The sequence below is a fragment of the Cervus canadensis genome, chromosome 2, assembly GCF_019320065.1.
Source record: "Cervus canadensis isolate Bull #8, Minnesota chromosome 2, ASM1932006v1, whole genome shotgun sequence".
Taxonomy (NCBI): Eukaryota; Metazoa; Chordata; class Mammalia; order Artiodactyla; family Cervidae; genus Cervus; species Cervus canadensis.
The window spans coordinates 95,240,116-95,260,874 of NC_057387.1; the positions used below are offsets into that span (position 1 = coordinate 95,240,116).

The following is a 20,759-nucleotide window of genomic DNA, read 5'->3' on the forward strand; positions in this document are numbered from 1 at the left end:
TGGGTTTGGGTTGACTCCGGGAGTTGGTGATGGACAGGGAGGCCTGGCATGCTGCAGTTTATGGGGTTGCAAAGAGTTGGACACTGAGAGACTGAATTCAACTCAACTCAACTCAACTGAACACCACTAACTTCAGGACATTTTCACCACTGCAAAAGCCACTGTTTATCAATTAAGGAAAATCTTATATGCGTATAGGGAAGTATTTACTAGCCGTGTTCCCAGACTCTAAGTCAACATTGTAAGCAGGTCTTTCTAAGAATGGGCAGTTTAAGGCCTGCTCTGTTAACTGGTTTCTGTACAGAAAGTTTTGTATACATTCAAGATTCTAGGCCCTCATAAAATTATATGTGCTGAAAATACCTTTTCCTACTCTTCTGCATCATCTTTTACTCTCTTTATGATATCTTTGATAAATGAATGTTTTTAATTTTAATGTAGCCAACCCTATTATAATTTTCCCTTTATGGTTAGTGTTTCTTATATCTTTTTAAAGAAATCCTTGTCTACTCGAAAGTCATGAAATATATACCTTTATTAATTTTTAAAAATTTTATAGTTTTTCCATTTACATTTAGGTCTGTAATTCACCTGTAACTGAATTTTATAGATCATATTAGTGAGGAACTAGTTTCATTTTCCCCATATATATATATAAAAACAATTCCCAGCGTTTTTGTTTACCTGTTCCTCTGCTGTGCAAACTATCTCATATACCTAGTAATCATATATGCATGGATCTGATTCTAGAATTTCGTTTCTATTCCATTGATCTCTCTGTCTATTCCTGTCTTGTTATAGCTGTACTTTAAGTCTGATAGGCTTATTTAATAGGGAATTTTCTCTCTCCTTCGTATTCTTTTTGGGAGTGCTTTGCTATTCTACCTCTTTTATACTTCCATATAAAATTCAGAATTAGTTCATCAAATCTATTTTTTAAAATAATACTGTATGATTCTACTTATATGAGATACTTGGAGTAGTCAGAATCAGTAAAACAGAAAGTACAATGTGTTTGCCAGGGGCTAGGGGAGGAGAGAACGGGGAGTTACTGTTTAGTAGGTACCGAGTTCAGTTTTATAAGATGAAGAGAATTATGGGGATGGCTGGTTGTGATGGCTGTATATCAATGTGAATATGTTTAACATCACTGAACCATATTCTTAAAAATGGTTAAGATGATAAATTTTATGTTATGTGTATTTTAATACAATAAAAAGAAAGAGGTTTCTTAAAAATTGGAATTTCTTTAAATCTGTAAATCATTTTGGGAATAATCATCTTTACATTGACACTTATAATTCATCAACATGATACATCTCTTCATTTATTTATATATTCCTTAATTTAAAAATTTACCTAAATAAAATTTATAAATTATATCCATAAAGGTCTTATATTGGGTTGGCCAAAAGTTCATTTGGATTTTTCCATAACATCTTACAGAAAAAGCTGAACAAACTTTCAGGCCAAGCCAAATACAATCTTTGATTGCATTAACTTCTCAGTATGTTATATTTTAAAATTCTATTTTTAAGTGCTATTTAAATTTTTTTTTCATTTTCTGTTTGTTGTTAGATAAGCATTGCATTAAAACTCAAGTTGTAGCAGAGTCTGCTATCTAAACTATGAAAATATAGAAGTTTCAAAATGCAAACTTTATCCCCAAAAATTACATGGATTGTTCGGGTGGTAGAATTAGAAACAGGTAATAGTCAACTTTGCTTAATTAAGTGGGCATTAATAAATGACAGTGCTATGATTAAAAAATAACACATGGTGGGCAAATAAATTTTAATGAAGAATATAAAATCAGACATAATTTTTGAATTCTGACAACACAGAATGCCATTGAATATTGTACTGTGGTTTTAGGCTATTAACATTATTAATTCTTCTCATATGTGTCTTTTATTTGACTCAGGTGAAAAGGATTCAATGATTTTTGACTGTACTGAATGTTATGATCCAGTTACTAAACAGTGGACGACTGTAGCTTCAATGAATCACCCACGCTGTGGCTTGGGAGTGTGTGTATGTTATGGGGCTATCTATGCTTTGGGTAATTATTCTCTCCAATTTAAAGATATCTAATATTATTTAAATTCTTAATCAAATTCTGCTTACTTTAGAAATTTTCCTTCCTTCCCATAAGAAACTTGTGTCTCTTCAGTTTTAAAAGTTCTTATTCTCAAAATTATACTACTTGGGAAATACTGTCAAGTACGGAACTCTTAGAAGGAGATGGGGATAAAATACAGATGAGATGTCTGGAGAAGCATTTTAGTTGATTTGTTAAATGTCATGATTAGGATGACCGTTCTGAATATGCAGATATTATTTTAAAAAATAGTTTTGCAAAATATTGTATTTCCTATGCAATAGATTGAAGTTTGAGGGGTTGTTTTGTTTGTTAAAATCTCTTGTGAAACCCAGGCAGAGTGTTGAAAGGTCCAAGTTCTACTTACAATAAAATTCTACCTTTTCTTGTAATCTTGGACAAATAACCTCTCTGGTGCATATGATAATCATCCATAATATAAAGTTGTCAGATTAGATGTTTTCTAAGATGTTTTTCACCTTATTATTATTTCACCTTATTATTTCCAGAATAAAATAAGATTTTTTATTTGGTTTCAGGTGGTTGGATTGGAGCTGAGATAGGGAACACTGTTGAACGATTTGATCCAGATGAAAACAAATGGGAAGTAGTTGGCAACATGGCTGTGTCACGGTACTACTTTGGGTGTTGTGAAATGCAAGGTAATTGCTTTATAAAATCTTTTTCCTGAAAATGTATTTCTTAAACAACTGTTTGAGCTTGAGGCTTTATTTTCACAAAAGTGTATTTTATGCCTGTTCAGTTCAGGTGCTCAGTTGTGTCCGACTGTTTGCAACCCCATGGACTGTAGCACACCAGGCTTCCTTGTCCATCACCAACTCCTGGAGCTTGCTGAAACTCTTGCCTGTTAGTTCTGAATAATTGACACTAACAATGTGGAGGTTCTGCTTCTAATCTCTTATATTTTTAAACCTCTTATATCTTTATTTCTGTATTACCAAAATAAAATCTTTTTTTCCAAAATAAAGCTAAAATTAAAAATTCCAGATGGGCAAAGATACCTAATTAGCAAAATAAGCATTTGAACTGTTATCCATTATTGTCATTTTCTCTCCCTTGTAGGCCTTAGGGCTTCCCTGATGGCTCAATTGGTAAAGAATCTGCCGGGCAGTGCAGGAGACCCAGGTTCAATCCCTGGGTCAGGAAGATCCCCTGGAAAAGGGCATGGCAACCCACTCCAGTATCCTTGCCTGGAGCATTCCATGGACAGAGGAGCCTGGCATGGGGCTGCAAAGAGTTGGACACGACTGAGCAACTAACACTTTTACCTTCAAGTATTTCTAAGCAGGGAGAGATTATCAAAAACAATCTTTATAGGCTTCATAGCCTTCTTCAGTGTTTTTTTAAATAGGCTACATTGTAATTCAGTATACACACAGTGCTATCACAGATTTGAAAAATGTACTACATATTAAAATGGTATACAGACATTTATTAATTGTCTACTATACACTGATAGGTAATTAATAAGCACTCTCAAATAAAACCTGATTCTCTGTTCAGAGTTGGGGAACACATTTATATGTAGCTGTAGAGTAGGAAGCAGTCTGCCATTGTTATGTGACAACTCAGGTGCTCCATTCCTATCTTAAGTTCTTTCTGCCTCCTGAGTACCTTCTCAGATTTCTGCTGGCATCTAAATGCTCAAATTACATGGTGTAGACTATGTTCTATTGTTTAATATTATAGTGTTCTCTAGTTGTTTTATATTTATTTTTATTTTCTCATCTGAAATCATAGAGCTGGAGAGGCATCTTGAATATTATCTATTTCAACCCCTTTATTTTTATTTGAGGAAGCTGAAAATCAGGAGGCTGAGTTGTCTTTTTTCATAGTTGGTTTCTAGTAAAGTTGGAGCTTGAACCCAAGTTTACTAACATTTAGCTTGTTTCCTAAAATGCCATTCTGTAAAACTTACAACTTTAGAACTCTAGGAACAATAGTAAGCACTCAAAAAGTAATTGTTGATTGTCAGAATCTTTAGTTGCAAATCAAATTTAATAAGAAACTCTGAATTACAGTCTGCTGTACTGTATCTAATACCTTAATCTAGCCATGAAGTATTCTAATTTAAATTTAATTCTCTATTTTATGTTCATTTGAGCAAAAATTAGGTTGTCACCAAGCAGGGTTATGTCATTCCCAGTTTAAGTGTATGACCGTTTTTAAGAGGGCAAAAATCCCTCTCCTCTTCCTTTTTTACTTATACACGATAGCAGTGGATGTGGAACTTGAGATTATTAAGTGAACAATAAGATTGGAAATCCTTGTCTGACAGATTGTTTTGTTATAGCATCATTAAGTTCTTTGAAAATTCAGTGCCACTTTTAATTCGTACTGCTAATTCTTTGTAACATGCTTAAATGAGAGCTGTGATAAACTACCCAGAAGTCAATTCTCTCTTGAAGCCCTGCATTAAGTAAAGTATCAGATAACAAACTTAAATCACAATTATCACATTTTATAATTATTTGTGTCCTATTTTCTATAGCATCTGAGCAAAAACACTCCATTTTCAGGTTTAATTTATGTGGTTGGGGGCATCAGCAATGAAGGCATAGAGCTTCGTTCTTTTGAAGTTTATGATCCACTTTCCAAGCGATGGTCTCCACTTCCTCCAATGGGAACTAGAAGAGCATATCTTGGGGTTGCTGCACTCAATGATTGCATCTACGCTGTTGGAGGGTGGAATGAGACACAGGATGCTCTTCACACTGTAGAAAAATATTCCTTTGAAGAGGTAGGTTGGATGATTTCAGTTGTTTGGTATCCTGTTATTCATGTCTGTAAGATCTGTGGGCTTCCTTTGTGGCTCAGATGGTAAAGAATCCACCTGCAATGGGGGAGACCTGGGTTCGATCCCTGGGTTAGGAAGAATCTTTGGAGAAGGAAATGGCAACTCACTCCAGTATTCTTGCCTGGAGAGTCTCATGGACAGAGGAGGCTAGGGTCACAAAGTGTTGAACATGACTCAGTGACTTAGCACAAGATCTGTGTTGTTGTTCAGTTGCTAAATCATGGCTGACTTTTTGGGACCCCATTAGACTGGAGAAGGCAATGGTACCCCACTCCAGTACTCTCGCCTGGAAAATCCCGTGGATGGAGAAGCCTGGTGGGCTGCAGTCCATGGGGTCGCTACGATTCGGACATGACTGAACGACTTCACTTTCACTTTTCACTTTCACACATTGGAGAATGAAATGGCAACCCACTCCAGTGTTCTTGCCTGGAGAATCCCAGGGATGGGGGCGCTTGGTGGGCTGCCATCTATGGGGTCTCACAGAGTTGGACACGACTGAAGGGACTTAGCAGCAGCAGACTGTAGCATGCCAGGCTTCCCCATCTTTCACCATTTCCTGGAGTTTACTCAAACTCATATCCATTGAGTTGCTGATGCCATCCAACTATCTCATCCTCTGTTGCCCCCTTCTCCTCCTGCCCTCAATAATTCCCAGCATCAGGGTCTTTTCAAATGAGTCAGCTCTTCACATGAGGTGGCCAAAATATTGGAGCTTCAGCTTCAACATCAGTCCTTCTAATTAATATCCAGGATTGATTTCCTTTAGGATTGACTGGTTTGATCTCCTGCTGTCCAAGGGACCCCAAGAGTCTTCTCTAGCATCACAGTTCAAAAGCATCAACTCCAGTGCTCAGCCTTCTTTATGATCCAGTGCACACATCTGTATACTACTACTGAAAAAAACAGCTTTGACTAGATGGACCTTTGCTGGCAAAGTGATGTCTCTGCTTTTTAATACACTAAGTTTGTCACAGCTTTTCTTCCAAGGAGCAAGTGACTTTTAATCTCTATCTGTAATTATGGATTTATCTGTTCTCTTTCTATTCCTGTCAGATTTTGCTTCTCATATTTTTAATCCCTGTTATTAAGTATGTATACATTTATTATTATGTTTTCTTGATGAATTGATCTTTTTATAAGCCTTGAAATGTTTCTCTTTCTCTATGATTATATCCTTTCCTCTGAAGTCTACTTTGTCTTGATACTAATGTCAGTTCAGTCAGTTCAGTCTCTTAGTCGTGTCCGACTCTTTGTGACCCCATGAATCGCAGCACACCAGGCCTCCCTGTCTATCACCAACTCCCGGAGTTTACCCAAACTCATGTCCATCGAGTCAGTGATGCCATCCAACCATCTCATCCTCTGTCATCCCCTTCTCCTCCTGCCCTCAATCTTTCCCAGCATCAGGGTCTCTTCAAATGAGTCAGCTCTTCGCATCAGGTGGCCAAAGTATTGGAGTTTCAGCTTCAACATCAGTCCTTTCCAATGAATACCCAGACTGATCTCCTTTTAGGATGGACTGCTTGGATCTCCTTGCAGTCCAAGGGACTCTCAAGGAGTCTTCTCCAACACCACAGTTCAAAAAGCATCAATTCTTCAGTGCTCAGCTTTCTTATAGTCCAACTCTCACATCCATACATGACTACTGGAAAAACCATAGCCTTGACTAGATGGACCTTTGTTGACAAAGTAATGTCTTTGCTTTTTAATATGCTGTCTAGGTTGGTCATAACTTTCCTTCCAACAAGTAAGTGTCTTTTAATTTCATGGCTGCAATCACCATCTGCAGTGATTTTGGAGACCAGAAATAAAGTCTGACACTGTTTCCACTGTCTCCTCATCTATTTCCCATGACGTGATGGGACCAGATACCATGATCTTAGTTTTCTGAATGTTGAGCTTTAAGCCAACTTTTTCACTCTCCTCTTTCACTTTCATCAAGAGGCCCTTTAGTTCTTCTTCACTTTCTGCCATAAGGGCAGTGTCATCTGCATATCTAAAGGATATTGATATTTCTCCCGGCAATCTTGATTCCAGCTTGTGCTTCCTCCAGCCCAGCGTTTCTCATGATGTACTCTGCATATAAGTTAAATAAGCAGTTTAGCAGAGTGACAATATACAGCCTTGACATACTCCTTTTTCCCTATTTGAACGGTCTGTTGTTCCATGTCCAGTTCTAAACTGTTGCTTCCTGACTTGCATACAGGTTTCTCAAGAGGCAGGTCAGGTGGTCTGGTATTCCCATCTCTTTCAGAATTTTCCACAGTTTGTTGTGATCCACACAGTCAAAGGCTTTGGCATAGTCAATAAAGCAGAAATAGATGTTTTTCTGGAACTCTCTTGCTTTTTCAATGATCCAGGGGATGTTGGCAATTTGATCTGTGGTTCCTCTGGCTTTTCGAGCTCAGCTTGAACATCAGGAAGTTTCATGGTTTCACTGGTATTGCTGAAGCCTGGCTTGGAGAATTTTGAGCATTACTTTACTAGTGTGTGAGATGAGTGCAATTGTGCAGTAGTTTGAGCATTCTTTGGCATTGCCTTTCTTAGGGATTGGAATAAAAACTGACCTTTTCCAGTCCTGTGGCCACTGCTGAGTTTTCCAAATTCGCTGGCATATTGAGTGCAGCACTTTCACAGCATCATCTTTCAGGGTTTGAAACAGCTCAACTGGAATTCCATCACCTCCACTAGCTTTGTTCTTAGCCAAGCTATCTTTTGATTAGTATGTGCATTGTGTATCTTTTTTTCCCTTCTACTTTAAATCTGTTTCTTTAAAAACTGCATGCTTTGTAAGAAAGCTGTGGTCTGTTTTTCTGTACAATTTGAAAGTCTCTGACTTCTAAGTAGGGTCTTTAGAATTTTTACTATTTATGTATAATGTAATTATATATGTGGGTTGATTTTTAGACTCTTATTTTGCTGTTTTTCTGTTTGTACAATCCATCCTTTTTTTTTTTCTCTTTTCTGTCTTTATGTTGATTGTTTTAGTATTCCATTTTATCTCTTTAGTCCAATTAACTTTATATCTTCAACTTTTTTCTTTTTTTTTTTTTTTACCTTTTTCTTAATTGTTGCTTTTGGGTTTACATTATATATAATAGGCATTTTAATGTATTATATCTACATTAAAATAATATCATGCCACTTCACTTTTAATGTAAGAAACTTACAAAAACATACTTATATTTTCCTCTTCCATCCTTTGTGCTATTGATGTATTGATTTTACTTCTATGTATATAATAAACCCCACAGTATGTTGTTATATTTATTTGAACAGTTAATTATATTTAAGATAAATTTTAATGAGAATAATTATGCATTCATAACTATCATTTCTAGTTCTGTTCATTGTATAGAATTAAGTTTCTATCTTAGAGCCTTTTCTCTTAGCCTGAAGAACTTCCTTTAGTATTTATTCTTGTGCTGGTCTGCTGGCAGTGATTCTATAAGCTTTCATTTTACAAAATTTTTTCACCATTTTTTTAAAGTTATTTATTTATTTATTGGCTGTATCGGGTTTTGTTGCTTTGCAGACTTTCCTCCAATTACAGCGAGTGGAGGTTGCTCTCCAGTTGCAGTGCCTGGGCTTCTCATTCAGGTTGTTTCTCTTGTTTAGGAGCATGGGCTCTAGGGCCAGGGGCTTCAGTAAGTTGTGGTTCTGGGCTCCAGAAGCTATTAATATTTGCTCAGTTGCTCAGTCGTGTCTAAGTATTTACAACCCCATGGACTGTAGCCCGTCAGGCTTGTCTGTCCATGGTATTTCCCAGGCAAGACTACTGGAGCAGTTTGCCATTTCTTCCTCCAGGGGTCTTACTGTCTAACATCATTTTTGAGAGATATTTTGCTGAGTATAGAATTGTAGGTTGTTCTTCCCCTCACCCTCATCATTTAATATTGTTTACTTATCTTCTTGCATGGTTTCTTTTTTAAAAAAGTTTTATTGGAGTATAGTTGATTTACAGTGCTGTGTTAGTTCTTGCATTGTTTCTGATGGGAAGTCAGTAGTCAATCTTGTTCTCCCGTATAGGTAATGTCTCTTTTTTCTTTGACAGTTTTTGATTTTTTCTCTTTCTTATAGATTTCCAGTAATTTGATATATCTTATGGGATTTTGGTGTTTAACCTGCTTGAAATTCATTGAACTTCTTGAATCTGTAGAATTATAGCTTCCTTCAAATTGAAATCAGCCTTATTTCTTCAGATGTTCTTCTGCTCTCTTTCTGGGATTTAAGTAATGTCCATATAAAACCATTTGATATTGTCCTATAGGTCACTGAGGCCTGTTAATTTTTCCCATCCTTTTTCTCTCTGTATTTCAGTTTGTTTTTCTTGGTTTTCATTTTCCAGATTTTTGAGGTTATTTTGCAGTGTATTTTTTATGGTATATCATGTGATGTTTTCCTATATGTATACTTGTGAAATGATTACCACAGTCCAGGTAATTAACATACCCATCAACTCATAGATTGCTTTTCCTTTTTTGTGTCTGTATGTGATGGGAGCTCTTAAGATCTGCCTTCTTAAAAAAAAAAAATCTGCCTTCTTGGGGACTTCCCTCGTAGTCCAGTGGTTAAGACCCCATGTTCCCAATGCAGGAGGCATGGGGTCAATGCCTTTTTAGTAAATTTGAAGTATACGGTATACTATTATTAACTATAGTCACCATGGTATATACATTAGATTTCTAGAACTTATTCATCCTGTGTAATTGAAATTTTGTTCTCTGTGCTTCAGTTTTGATAGTTTTCTTGCTGTGTCTTCAAGTCTGTTAATTTCCTACAATGTATAAACTTTTAATTTGCAGTGTCTAATTCTATTTAGGAAAATTTTCATTTCAGGTATTGCATTTTTTAGCTCTAGAAGATATTTTGGTTATTTTTTTTAAGTGTCTTCCATTTCTCTTCTCGTCATTTTCATGTTTTCTTTTATATCCTTGAATGTATTTATAATGTCTGTGTTGAAGTACCTATCTGCTAATTCTATTAATTTGACATTTTTGAACCTGTATCTGTTGAAATTTTTCTTCCTGGTTTCAGTCACTTTGTTTTTTCTTTTTTCTTTTCTTTTTTTTTTTTTTTTTTCTTTTCCAGGTTTCTAGTAACTGATTGAATGTTGGACATTGTAAATGTTACATAGTTGAGTATTTGGATTTTGTTTTATTCCCATAAGAAGTGTTGTGTTTAGTTTTGATAGGCAGTTATTTGCAAATCAGATTGATATTTTGATCTTGTTTTAAAGCTTTGTAGGGAAGGTCTAGAAAGTCTAGGTCCTTTAGGAATAGTTTAGCCTTACCACTGAAGCATGGCTCTTCTTGACTCTCTCCTGTTTGTCCTAGCTGTCCAAAAGTTTTCTTCATGTTGTCTGGTCAAGCTAGAATATCATCCAGCCTTGTGTGAGCTCTGAGAATTGTTAAGCTTATAGGAGTTCCTGTAAAGGAAAACTGTTTCTTTGCTCTCTGTATTTTTACACCAAACATGTGGGTTTTCCGTACAAAATTCTTCTCTGATTCTCTGTGGACACCAACTGGCGTCCTAAAGTCAATTCAGTTCTGACACTAACTATCCCACAGGTTACAGGTTCAGTACCACAAGACTGCCCTCACTTTAGACACCCGTCTCAAGTAGTATGTCCTCATATTAACCACTGACTTGGTTACAAATTGAGGGTTCCTATGATCCCTTCCTCAGGTTCAATAATTTGCTATAATGGCTCACAGAACTCTGGGAAACACCTTACTTAACTGTTTTCTAGTTTATTATAAAGGATATTCTATATTACTATAAGTGTAGAGCAATAGAATAGAATAGAATTTTTATATTCTGTGTATTATTATAAAGGATATAAATGAATAACCAGATGAAGAAGTGCAGGGCAAGATCCAGGAGGGTCTTACAGGTTTCTGCCCCAGTGGGATTTGGGGGTATCACTTACCTGGCATGTGGATATGGTCACCAAACCAGAAGTGCTCCAAACCTCATAGTTTAGGGATTTTTATGGAGGCTTCATCATATAGGCATGATCAGTTTCAACCTCCAGTCCTTCTCTATTCCCTGGATGACAATGTATGGGACTAAATTCCAAGCTTCTAATCTCGGTTTGATCTTTCTGGTAAGAGGCCCCTTTGTTGATGTTATACAGGATCCTACAATAGTTGCCTTTTTAGGGAGGAAGGCATTCCTGTCACCAAGGAAATTCCAAGGGACTTAGGAGCTCTGTGTTAAGAACTGCGGTCAGAGACCAAATATATGTCTCATTATGTCACATCTTCCCATTTGTTGTTCTTTGATTATTCTTATGGAGTCTCATTTTTAAATTTTCTTTCCCCTTTGATTTCTTCTCTTTTGAAAATTTTTTATTTTTACTTTTTTGTTGTTTTATTTTCTTTTCTTTCATAGGGTCTCATTTTATGTATGCAAAGATTAGGAGTATTCAGCCAGGAATACTCAAGGGAACCTCTGTCCTCTGGCACTCTTCCTTACAAATCTCAACTGCATCAGCCTCTCTAAACTCTGATTTCTGTCTCATAAATCAGCTGACTGTCATGCTCTGCTTGGGATTCCCTTCTCTGTACTACTGTCCAGAAAGCCCTCTAGGCAAAAAGCCTGGACAGCTATGGAGCTCACCTTGTTTCTTCCTTTTTCTGAATCACAGTTTTTCATTGCCTATTATCCATCATCTGAGGACTTTATTTAGTATAGTCTGTCAAGTTTTCTAATTCTTTATGGTAGGAGGGCACGTTTGGTAACAGTTACTCTATCATGACTGAAAGTAGAGGTCCCTTCTGATTCTGTCCTTTTGAGCATTTCTTTACTATCTGGCATACTGAAATATTTCAAGTATAAGAAAGATTATACTTCTCTGATCCTGGAATCAGTCATTTCTCCAAGAACCTATAGTTTCTCTTAGTGAAGAACAGTATTTGGAAACCAAGATTAGCTCTCAGATTATTCACTGCTACTGGAGTATTGCTGCTTTTAGGCATTCTCAGTAAACAGCTAAACATAAACAGTAAATGTATATGTGTGTATGTGTATATGTATTCACACAAATACTCATGTATAGGTATTTCCATGTCTTTGCATATATGTTATAAAACCATGAGTTCATAATGTTGGCACCAACTTCAGTATACCTCAGATTCTTTCCATGAAAGAAAGGGGCCTTCCCCCTTTCCATGATTGTAAATACCTTTTCTATTAGTTAAAAGGGCTCCCAGGGGGTGCAGTGGTAAAGAATCTGCCTGCCAGTGCAGGAGATGCAAGAGACATGGGCTTGATCCCTGGGTCGGGAAGATCCCCTGGAGAAGGAAACAGCAACATACTCCAGTATTCTTGCCTGGGAAATTCCATGGACAGAAGAGCCTGGTGGGCTACAGTCCATGGGGTTGCAGAGTTGGACATGACTGAGCATACACACATATCACATCATAATTACATCAGTTAAAACTTGGCTCCTGTTATTCTCGATATATTTACTTATCTGTTCAGTGAAACAAGTCTCTCTACTGTACCAGCTGTCTTCTCCATTTACACCTCTGTATATTACCTATCCTATTACTGACTATATGAGCACCCCAATATTCTCTCATGCCCTCAGTTACTTGCTTGATTTAATTATGCTACAAAGGGAAAAGAAGAGAAAGTAGCTAAGAGTAGGATGTGAATCACTGTTCTATCATGCATTTGTTCTTTAGTCCATTTATTCATTCACAAATATGTAAAGACCTGGGGAAGCAATGGCAACCTAAATATATAACAGCCCAGCTCTCAAGAAACCAACATTCTAGTGGGAAATATAAAGAAATAAATAGACAAACAATTGCATTACAATTTGTTAAGTGCTGGAATAATGTGAGCACAAAGTATGTTATGTTATAGACTTATAGGTTAGAAAAATTTTTTCCAAGTTAATTTCTGTGGAATGCTATTTTTTGCTTTTTTTTTTTTTTTTTTGCCACTGCCACCTGGCATACAGGATCCTTAGTTCCTCCACGAGGGTTCAAACCTGTGCCCCCTGCAGTGGATGCACAGTCTTAACCACTGGACCACCAGGGAAATCCCTGCATTGATAATAGGAAGTAGGTAGCATAAGTTTCCCTGGTCAACTATACTTAGGGAAAGTTGGATTAAATCAAGTTAAATAATTTCTTTACTTCTTTACACAATTTATTAAAATAAGGTATTTCATGAATCTTTATGCTAAATTTCTGACATTTAAGTGACCACACAGCCCTTACTTTTGTTTGTGAAACATCTTGGGGGAAAAAGTGTTTTGGGGAACATATTTTGTGAAATATCAATTTGTTGTTTTTCAGTCACTCATTTGTGTCCGATTCATCAAGTTGCCTCAAGAAGTTCACTCTCTAGCACTGATGAATAATTTCTCTTCATTTTTTATGATTTTATAAATTTTGCTCATCATATGGTTTATTTTTGAATTATTATTATTTTTTAATCTGGAAACATTTTCTTTTCTCTCTTGATTATTTCTCGGGACCTTTTTTTAGCTTTCCTGTTTGCTGGGTATAGACATTTTCCCTGGAGTTGGACTTTGTCTATAGCAGCTTACTGAAATTTCTTCAATGAATAATGTATGCCAAGAGTTAGCAAACTTTCTGTTAAAAGACTGGATAGTAAATGTTTTAGGCCTTGGGGGCTACATGCAACCTCTTCTTTTGGCATATATGTATTTTTTAATAACCTTTTAGTATGGAAAGATCATTCTTAGTTTGTAGGCCCTAGTTTCCAATCCCTGATCTATATGATCTTTCTGAAAATATGTTTTACATTTCACTAACTGTACTAGATGTCCTTGAAAAAAAAAGATTCCATGTTAAAATAAATTTGGCCAGTGTTGTTTCTTATTCTCTTGGAGATTTATGAGGCCTATTATATTAAAGATGCAAAAAAGCCCTTTTATAAGCTTTCTTCTCCTTTGAACTTTGTGGGTTTGTGTGGTGTATATTTGAATTACCTACTTGTATTTCATAGAACTAGTTTCTCTGAATTCTTGCCTGTATAGAATTTCTAGATTATCTCCTGGTGATCATAATTTATAATTAATCACATATATTTTTCATTTTTTTCCTCTAAATTTACTACTTTGTCTACACCTACTAAAAATTTCAATTTAAAATATTCTGTATACTTACATGACTAGAATAGGTTGTAAGTTTGAAATTTAAACATGTACAAAGAACCAGAATATCTGATTTCTCGGCACTTTTCTGTGTTACCATGTTATAACACTGCAAACTTCTTTTTTCTTTTATCCAGGAAAAGTGGGTTGAAGTTGCCTCAATGAAGGTGCCTAGAGCAGGCATGTGTGTTGTGGCAGTCAACGGGCTTCTGTATGTTTCTGGAGGTCGATCTTCCAGCCATGATTTCTTGGCTCCAGGTACCTTGGACTCAGTTGAAGTTTATAACCCTCATTCAGATACATGGACAGAAATTGGCAACATGATTACCAGTCGTTGTGAAGGAGGTGTTGCTGTACTATGAAATAGAAGCATTAAGACAGCAAAAGAAACATTTTGAAAATGCAGGATCTCACCTTTTGCAAATCACACTCGTATTTGGTTATAGGACCCTTTCTGTTTTCTGTGAATTTGGTAGAAAAATGACTAAAGAATTTTTTTTAAAAGAATTTGAGTGAAAAGTGATAGTGAAATATATCCTAAATTAATAAAGAGTTCTCAAAATTTGCCAAGCTGACCAAGAGATGCTGTTTATGCTCTAGAATTGTCCAGTTAGGAGTAGAGTCCTATTTGTAAAAAGAATTTTCCAGAAGCTTCTTGGCAAATAGTTCCTTTAGCGGCTTCTCCAGTTCAGTTTAAGCTATAACATGACCATTGTGTGATGTAAGAATATCAAATGAGACAGTTTAAAGATATCTAAAAAAAAAATTAAAAAAAAAAAATATATATCTATACATTCATGATTCAGCTAAAAGCACAATTTTCCATGGCCATAGTTTAACTTATAGAGAAAAGCCAATGAGACAACTTCCGACTTCTGTTTTATTCCTAGTTTTCACTAACCCCAAACTTTTTATTGGCAGCAGGTGTACTGGGAGGGACATGTTGGAAATATCTAGCTATTTATATAAATTTTTGCCCGTTGATAACAGCATAAAAAAAGCTCTTGTTCACTTATGCTTTTGTTTTGATGCTGGAATGCAAGTGAGAAATTAATAGGAGGTTCTTAGTGACAGTCCTTTATTACAATAAGATGATGTATGGGTGATGGAAGCCAGCTGGTTATATGCACCTTTTTCCAAAAATATGTTTAGCTTTGGGAAGAGGGAATTTATTAGATTACCAAGCTTTATGAAGCTTACTCATACTTGGGCAAGCCTAAGTATGAACTTAGTACAAAGCCGCTGCCTGGCTTGGAGAAGATGGAATTATAGGTCCCTGCACAACTTTTTTTTTTTTTTCCTGTACAACTTTTTATATACACTAACTCATAAATGGAAAAGTTTCTGATCCAAAACTGCTTCTCAAAACTTACTTTCTCGAAGAAGCATTCTAAAGAAGTGTTCTCTATTTCTGAGACAAAGATTTTGTGTATATGATCATCACTTTTATTTCTACTAGTCAGTTGGAGCCATATACATTAAAGGTCTTATACATTTAGGTTTACTTAGCTGTTCCAGGATTTGATTTCTATATCCCTGATTTCCCTTTTTCTTTATGAAAGTCCTTTAGTATATTATAGGCATCAGTGGCTTATTTAGATAGAAAACCTTTGATAAGCATTAAAGACTCAGGTCCGAAATATTTGGATTGATCCACAAGGATACTTTCCTTCACAACTTAACCATATGCATATTTTAAGAAAAGATTATGTAGTGCAGACAGAAAGCTCTGTTTTCCATTCTTTTGGGTATCCTGAAAGTCTGAAGGGTCACAGATGGCTGACTGGGATGTGTAAAATGTCAAGGAATGAAGTATCAAGATAATGTATAAATTAAGCTGTAACTCATGTGCCTTTAATATTTCTAGTTGAGAATGTATTCAAGAGATTTACAAATTTTCCTATCATTTAATTTTCATTACTGCCTGGTGCCAGCCTAAAATGGCAGTTTGAAGGGAGGCATTTTGTACTGCTATGATGGAAATGTAGTCAAGACAATCAGTGTTTGGGCTTAAATAGATCCAGACGATGCCTGAAAATGAGTCATTGTAAATATGCTTATTTCCTAGGAAATGACAGATTGTTTTAAAAGAATGTACTAATAAAGTGTCTTGAATTTTTTGTTTTTTGCTTTTCCTTGTATTACTCATCAACTTAGTTTATTACCAGCATTCTTGGATTACAAGGATTGCCCATGAATTTTATTGTTTCAGCTTTAGGGATTTGCACATTTACTTTTACATTTAACTGTTTTCTGAACAACTATTAACATGATAAGTCTGAATTTGGCAATAAGGAGTTCATGATCTGAACTCCAGTCAGCTCCTGGTCTTGTTTATGCTGACTGCATAGAGTTTCTCCATCTTTGGCTGCAAAGAATATAATCAATCAATCTGATTTCAGTATTGACCTTCTGGTGATGTCCATGTGTAGAGTCTTCTCTTGTGTTGTTGGAAGAGGGTGTTTGCTATGATCAGTGCATTCTCTTGGCAAAATTCTATTAGCCTTTGCCCTGCTTCATTCTGTACTCCAAGGCCAAATTTGCCAGTTACTCCAGGTGTTTCTTGACTTCCTACTTTTGCATTCCAGTCCCCTATAATGAAAAGGACATCTTTTTGGGGTGTTAATTCTAAAAGGTCTTGTAGGTCTTCATAGAACCATTCAACTTCAGCTTCTTCAGCATTACTGGTCGGGGCATAGACTTGGATTACCATGATATTGAATGGCTTGCCTTGGAAATGAACAGAGATCATTCTTTCGTTTTTGAGATTGCATCCAAGTACTGCATTTCTGACTCTTTTGTTGACTATAATGACTACTCCATTTCTTCTAAGGGATTCCTGCCCACAGTAGTAGATATAATGGTCATGTGAGTTAAATTCACCCATTCCAGTCCATTTTAGTTCGCTGATTCCTAGAATGTCGACGTTCACTCTTGCCATCTCCTGTTTGCCCATTTCCAATTTGCCTTGATTCATGTACCTAACATTCCAGGTTCCTATGCAACATTGCTCTTTACAGCATTGGACCTCGCTTTACCACCAGTCACATCCACAACTGGGTGTTGTTTTTGATTTGGCTCCATCCCTTCATTCTTTCTGGAGTTTTTTCTCCACTGATCTCCAGTAGCATATTGGGTACCTACCGACCTGGGGAGTTCATCTTTCAGTGTCCTATCTTTTTGCCTTTTCATACTGTTCATGGGGTTCTCAAGGCAAGAATACTGAAGTGGTTTGCCATTCCCTTCTCCAGTGGACCACATTCTGTCAGACCTCTCCACCATGACCAGTCCATCTTGGGTGGCCCCACACTGCATGGCTTAGTTTCACTGAGTTAGACAAGACTGTGGTCCATGTGATCAGATTGGCTAGTTGTCTGTGATTGTGGTTTCAGTCTAGTGGTCTAGTGGTTTCAGTCAACCACCAGACCATTCAGGTATAACCTAAATCAAATCCTTTATGACTATACAGTGGAAGTGAGAAATAGATTTAAGGGACTAGATCTGATAGACAGAGTGCCTGATGAACTATGGACGGAGGTTCATGACATTGTACAGGAGACAGGGACCAAGACCATCCCCAAGAGAAAGAAATGTAAAAAGGCAAAATGGCTGTCTGAGGGGGCCTTATAAATAGCTGTGAAAAGAAGAGAAGAGAAAAGCAAAGGAGAATAGGAAAGATACAAGCATCTGAATGCAGAGTTCCAAAGAAATAGCGAGGAGAGATAACAAAGCCTTCCTCAGCAATCACTGCAAAGAAACAGAGGAAAACAATAGAACCAGAAAGACTAGAGATTTCTTCTAGAAAATTAGAGATACCAGGGAACATTTCATATGGGCTCAATAAAGGACAGAAATGGTATGGACCTAACAGAAGCAGAAGATATTAAGAAGAGGTGGCAAGAATACACAGAACTGTACAAAAAAGATCTTCATGACTCAGATAATCACGATGGTGTGATCACTCACCTAGAGCCAGACATCCTGGAATGTGAAGTCAAGTGGGCCTTACAAAGCATAACTACGAACAAAGCTAGAGGAGGTGATGGAATTCCAGTTGAGCTATTTCAAATCCTAAAAGATGATGCTGTGAAAGTGCTGCACTGAATATGTCAGCGAATTTGGAAAACTCAGCAGTGGCCACAGGACTGGAAAAGGTCAAAGAAAGGCAATGCCAAAGAATGCTCAAACTACTGCACAATTGCACTCATCTCACACACTAGTAAAGTAATGCTCAAAATTCTCCAAGCCAGGCTTCAGCAATACGTGAACCATGAACTTCCTGATGTTCAAGCTGATTGTAGAAAAGCCAGAGGAACCACAGATCAAATTGCCAACATCCCCTGGATCATTGAAAAAGCAAGAGAGTTCCAGAAAAACATCTATTTCTGCTTTATTGACTATGCCAAAGCCTTTGACTGTGTGGATCACAACAAACTGTGGAAAATTCTGAAAGAGATGGGAATACCAGACCACCTGACCTGCCTCTTGAGAAACCTGTATGCAAGTCAGGAAGCAACAGTTAGAACTGGACATGGAACAACAGACCGGTTCCAAATAGGAAAAGGAGTATGTCAAGGCTGTATATTGTCACTCTGCTTAAACTGCTTATTTAACTTATATGCAGAGTACATCATGAGAAACGCTGGGCTGGAGGAAGCACAAGCTGGAATCAAGATTGCCGGGAGAAATATCAATATCCTTTAGATATGCAGATGACACTGCCCTTATGGCAGAAAGTGAAGAAGAACTAAAGGGCCTCTTGATGAAAGTGAAAGAGGAGAGTGAAAAAGTTGGCTTAAAGCTCAACATTCAGAAAACTAAGATCATGGTATCTGGTCCCATCACGTCATGGGAAATAGATGAGGAGACAGTGGAAACAGTGTCAGACTTTATTTTTCTGGTCTCCAAAATCACTGCAGATGGTGATTGCAGCCAAAAGACGCTTACTTGTTGGAAGGAAAGTTATGACCAACCTAGACAGCATATTAAAAAGCAGAGACATTACTTTGTCAACAAAGGTCCATCTAGTCAAGGCTATGGTTTTTCCAGTAGTCATGTATGGATGTGAGAGTTGGACTATAAAGAAAGCTGAGCACTGAAGAATTGATGCTTTTGAACTGTGGTGTTGGAGAAGACTCTTGAGAGTCCCTTGGACTGCAAGGAGATCCAAGCAGTCCATCCTAAAGGAGATCAGTCCTGGGTATTCATTGGAAGGACTGATGTTGAAGCTGAAACTCCAATACTTTGGCCACCTGATGGGAAGAGCTGCTTCATTTGAAAAGACCCTGATGCTGGGAAAGATTGAAGGCAGGAGAAGGGGACGACAGAGGATGAGACGGTTGGATGGCATCACCGACTCAGTGGACATGGGTTTGGGTGGAGTCCGGGAGTTGGTGATGTACAGGGAGGCCTGGTGTGCTGCAGTTCATGGGGTCTCAAAGAGTTGGACACGACTGAGCGACTGAACTGATTAACATGGTCTTCCCCCAAAATATTTAACAATTCAATACACTTCTAAATATTCTGTCCAGTGTACTTAAAAATCATATACACTGTAGAGAAATCCCTCGTGGTCCAGTGGTTAGGATTCCACACTTCCACTGCAGGGTCATGGGTTTGATCCCTGGTCTGCGAGCTAAGATCTGCATGCAGTTATGGTGCGGCCAAAAAAAAAATAAGGGGTCAGTTAGCTTGAACATCTGACTTGCCCGTATTATGAGACTGAGATCAGAGAAAAGTTCTAAGTCTGTGTAGTACTTATGCAATTTAGAAGCAAAGAAGTAATTTTCCTCAGTGAAACAATCTGAGTAGAATCTGAAAAGGATCTTCTGAAGAGTATGAGCTTTCTTTCCTTCAGTATCAGGCTGTCGTAAACTTTTCTCTACATTAATAAAGGAGGATCGTTTGGTGATTTTAACCACAGGCTTTAACTGGTAAGCTTCCTAATGATCAGAACAAGCTCTAGCTCCATAGTATTATATGTGTTTGCTAGGACTGTTTCATTTAACAAAGTACTGCAGAAATTTATTGTCTCATTTTTGGATGCCCGAAATCTGAAATCAAGGTGTTGGTCGAGTTAGGTCCCATCACTTCATGGCAAATAGATGGGGAAACAGTGGCTGACTTTGTTTTTCTGGGCTCCAAACAAGTTACTACTCTAGATTATAATCTTTCTACAGAATCACTGAAGTGGGAATTATATGTATATAATTTACTTATGAAATTTCTTACCTAATATTTGAATATTTATACAAAGGTAGGCAACCCACTCCAGTATTCTTGCCTAGGGAATCCCATGGACAGAGCCTGGCAGGCTTCAGTCCATACAGTCCCTGGGGTCGCAAAGAGTCGGACACGACTGAGTGACTAATAGAGAGAGAGATACAAAGGTTATATATATCATATCCCTTTCCTAATTTATATTTACACTTTAAATGTTTTTTTCTTTTTATGCAACTAAGCATCTGAAAAGACTAGGTTTTCAAGTTAGAATCCAAGGTATTGTTTTTGCTGTTTTAAAAAGCTTCTGTATGAGTTGACTTGCAAAACTAGATAGAACATTATAAAAATGACTCCAGATTGACTTTTCCTAGCTTGTACATGTGTGCATGCTAAGTCATGTCAGTAGTGTCTGATTCTCTGTGACCCAGTGAACTGTAACCAGCCAGGTTCCTCTGTCTGTGGGCTTTTCCAGGCAA

The 20,759-nt window shown here is 37.1% G+C and overlaps 1 protein-coding gene across 2 annotated transcripts in view; it reads left to right on the top strand.

Moving 5' to 3' along the window:
• Positions 1–14,847, top strand: part of LOC122437042 (intracisternal A particle-promoted polypeptide) — a 33,718-nt gene extending 18,871 nt beyond the window's left edge. For both annotated transcript variants that reach the window (XM_043461480.1, XM_043461481.1), the window contains exons 6-9: positions 1,925–2,062; positions 2,641–2,763; positions 4,642–4,862; positions 14,199–14,847. In XM_043461480.1, the coding sequence (XP_043317415.1) occupies positions 1,925–2,062; positions 2,641–2,763; positions 4,642–4,862; positions 14,199–14,423 (707 nt within the window). In that variant the 3' untranslated portion in view covers positions 14,424–14,847. The remainder of the gene's footprint in view (positions 1–1,924; positions 2,063–2,640; positions 2,764–4,641; positions 4,863–14,198) is intronic.
• The last annotated feature ends 5,912 nt before the right edge of the window (positions 14,848–20,759 follow it).